This window comes from Carassius auratus, chromosome 4 (genome assembly GCF_003368295.1).
Source record: "Carassius auratus strain Wakin chromosome 4, ASM336829v1, whole genome shotgun sequence".
NCBI classification, from domain to species: domain Eukaryota; kingdom Metazoa; phylum Chordata; class Actinopteri; order Cypriniformes; family Cyprinidae; genus Carassius; species Carassius auratus.
The window spans coordinates 3,454,223-3,458,197 of NC_039246.1; the positions used below are offsets into that span (position 1 = coordinate 3,454,223).

The following is a 3,975-nucleotide window of genomic DNA, read 5'->3' on the forward strand; positions in this document are numbered from 1 at the left end:
CCTGGCCCACATATAATTTACAGTTTAATGTGATGTTGAGGGGAAATAAGGAGACAATACTGGCTGTAGATGAGTTTATTTGAGATGATATTCTGTTATCATGTGTTTGTGTTCAAAAGATTTAAGTGCAAAACCTAGTCATAACCACAACAGATATATACAAAGAATTTATCAAAAGACACATATTTCATAATCCAGAAACAAAACAGACTTCTGGCTGCTTTTAAAACCCAATACACAGATTCACTTAGAACATACTAAATAACAACACAAGCATAAAAAAAATCTGAAAAATAATGAAGTGGCCTGTGAAAACTGTTAATGTAAGTAAACACATTAGCTCTTAATTTCTGCTGCAGATGAAGTTGAGTTTGTGAGATTCAGGAAGGCTGATCCAGCGCTGATCTCCTCCAGACTGAACTGCTCCTTTTCTGTTCTCCAGTTTGCAGTTTTCGGGTGTCGTTCCGTTCCCTGGAGCCCAGTTCTGATAGCACACGACCTCTCCACTCAGCCAGAGCCACATGTTCATGACGCAGTAGTTGTGTAAACCCAACCACACTGCCTCAGTAGACGCTCGTTTAACCACGTTCATCACACGACGCTGAATCTTTTCTGAATGAACCGAGAGCAGATCCACATGATTCTGTCTGCAGTATCTCAGAGCTTCAGACCACGTCAGATTCTCCTTGATCAGAATCAGTTTATCTGGAAACCAAACAAACCACAAGCAGAGACGAGAGAGAAACAACATGGAAAACAAACACTGTGGAGGAATTAGTCATGTCAGACATGTAGCGTAACTGGATGGATTGTGTTTTGTGAGGATTTACTCACCTTCATGACACACGAAAGGATATAGAGTGGTACAAGGGACGTCGTTCCATTGTCCCTGAATATTTAGTTCAACCACTGTACAGCCTTCACCTTCACCTCCATCATTATCAGGTTGACCAGTTTTCCAGTATCTGAATGAGGAGTTACTCTGATCTGACCACTGCCATGAGTCTCTGACTCTGAACAGACCGATCCAGACATATGATCCAGATAAATGATTATCACTGATGATCTTCTCAACCTGTTGATTCTCATTCTGGTTCCTCACACTGACCAGATCAATGTGATTCTGTCTGCAGTAACTCTGAGCATCTTTCCAATTCATCTTCTGATTGACAAAGACGAGTCCTGTGTTCACTTTAAGAAAAACAAATGAGAAAAAGATTTCACGGATCTGCAGATATTCATATTATTTCTCAGCAATTAGAGTTTATGTTGAAATGGGCTAACATTCCTTCGTAGTTAATCTACTTATGAAAAATGAAGTCTTGGTTTGTGTTGAGATAGTAAAGGCTGAAAATATCAAGCAGAATCACATCTAGTCAGTGCTGTATGTTTATTATTAATAATATAAGATCTGTTTAGATCTCCAAGATTTTTAGGTTTTTTAATTGCAAGTTTCCATTGTGACAAATTATCATATAGAGGGACAACAAAACATCAAAGTGTGTTCGGTGAATGAATGAAGACTTTTCTTCTGGTAAATATTGTGTAGATACAGAAATTGTCTCAACAATAAAAGTGTGACAAATATTCACATTCTCTTCTAAATTCACAAACAGTCGTACTGTTTACAATTCCAGAACTGGTACATGGTGCATGTGAAAACGAACTCACTGTTGTAGCAGATGAAATGCTTTTGATCACTACATGTCAAGTCATGCCATTCTCCTTTTGTCATCATACCACACTCTTCTCCTCTAGCTTCTGGTTGTCCAGGAGCCCAGTTCAGATAGAGCGCAGGTTCACCTGAAGACCACTGCCATTCATCACGACCCGTCTTCTGCAGCCCAATCCAGACATACTCAAGACTTTTATCAGTCACACTCTTGTTCAGCTCCTTCATGTCGTTCATGTCATCAATGGTGGCCAGATCTGTGTATTTCTCTCTACAGTATCTCTGAGCTTCAGCCCAGGTCTTCTTCTCATTTATAAAGTGATACTGACGCTGAACACATTCAGATACAGAGCAGAGAGCTGTGAAAGAGAGACTTTGATTTAATGCTTTTCATATCAGAATCAAACCTAATGAAACTAGAAACCAAAAATAAAACCACAAAACACACTCACCAATAAGAAGGATGAAATATAGAGTTTGGTCCATTTCTGAGGAAGAAAAATATAGATTAAAATCAGCTTTTAAATATTCACAGATTCATCTTGGTGTAAAACATGATTTCAGTGATAATTATAAATCCATCTTAAAATCCAACAGGAACATAACATGCACTGTACGTATATTGTTAAGACCAATACTATCAAGTCAAAGTCTAATTGTAGTTGAAGACTGAAAATGCAAGTTGCTCTTACTTCAGAGGTTGTGTGTTTCTGTCCTGAGTCTGATCTTTCTGTCTCCAGCTTCCAACTGTGTGAATATTATATCTGCTCTCAGCCCTCATTCAGCATCACATCATTTATTACTCTAAACAAAAGCCCGTTTCATTTTTCTTATTCATGGGTTTTATTATATTTTTCTGTGTTGTCTTTGTTGCTGTAATTCTCTCGAAGCATGTTCATTTGAATGTGGCAGACTGAGAGTCTGTATGTTTCTGTTTGCACACAACGTAATCAGACAATAAAAGGCAAGCAACAACACACTCCATCTCTTTATTTATGGAAATCATAAGCACGGAGAACGTCCACATTATTTCACTATGCACACATTCAAATGAAACACTCACACACTCTTACACACACACACACACACACACACACGCACACACACACACACACATACAGACAGACACACACACTCAGATAAACATTTAAAAACACAGAATCTTCATGTCAACTTGCACTTAGAGGTTTATTATAAAATAGCTTCACTATTGAATTACTACATTACATTTCTCTGCAATGAGGTTTTATGTTGTAATGAACTTTCATTCCAGCAGCTGACATTGCTTCCTCTTCATGTAATGTCAACTCTGTCAACATTATAACAGTAAAGTTCATTCATCAGTTACAAAACATGCTTGCACTTCTTCCTTACTCCTTTTTTTACTGATTAACATGCATATGAGGCCCTTCATGACTATACATGACTCATATGTTCATATATTGCACCAAAAGGTAAATAAATGCATTCACATGAGCAACAAGACCAAGAAATACATTTTAATCTAGAAACATTACAAAAATGAACATTAGAATAAAAAAATAATAAAATACTGTCACTTCTACAGTTGATTTAACATTATGTTTTTAATTATTAGCGTGTGCATTTCATGAAGAGGATAAATCAGCAGGTCCAGTGGTGTTTTTAATGTAGCTATAGTCTCACCACCATCTTGGATTGTCGTCTTCCCAGCATCGTGTTGTACTCTTGTTTGTTTGTTTCATTTTCATTAAACTGTTAACCTCGCACTTGTTTACAGCTCCTCCTTCACCCAGTCATCACATAAATGTACTAACATGAAATTAAGATTGCCATTATTCACTTTTGAAATAAAATGACTGATGTTAAAGGGTGTCACACCCATGGAGCTTTTTGTTGTTTTCTTTCCTCATGTGCTCTGTGACATAGTTCTCTCCAGTGTTTTAGTTTGTCATTTGATTCACCTGTATCATCGTTTCCCTTGCAACGACGTAACTAGCTGATTAACCACCATAGTACGATGCATTGTTGCTGAAACTAACTAGACAAGACTGTTTCCCGAAACCATATTGCTTGCATTCAATGCGCTTTAACAATGACATTACATAGGAGTGGAGTACTAACATAACATGCAACATTCATTATTTGTACAATAAAACATATATAGGTCTACACAGAGTTCAGTTGTGCTCTTTTCTGATAAAAGTAAATATAAATTTTATTTCATATGAACTTGTTTTATTTAATATTGATAAATCAGCAAATTTACAGTAAAAAATTATGAGTTTTGAAAATAATGTAATTGATCTACTGTTATGCACACC

At 36.7% G+C, this 3,975-nt stretch overlaps 1 protein-coding gene across 1 annotated transcript; it reads right to left on the reverse strand.

Moving 5' to 3' along the window:
• Window positions 1-252: 252 nt before the first annotated feature.
• Window positions 253-2,449, reverse strand: LOC113067414 (C-type mannose receptor 2-like). Its single transcript, XM_026239815.1, has 5 exons — window positions 2,365-2,449; window positions 2,125-2,160; window positions 1,672-2,031; window positions 834-1,191; window positions 253-725 (listed from the first exon to the last, which is right to left on the reverse strand). The coding sequence occupies exons 2-5, from the start codon at window positions 2,156-2,158 to the stop codon at window positions 344-346; spliced, it is 1,134 nt and encodes a 377-aa protein (XP_026095600.1). The 5' UTR covers window positions 2,159-2,160; window positions 2,365-2,449; the 3' UTR covers window positions 253-343.
• Between the last annotated feature and the right edge of the window lie 1,526 nt (window positions 2,450-3,975).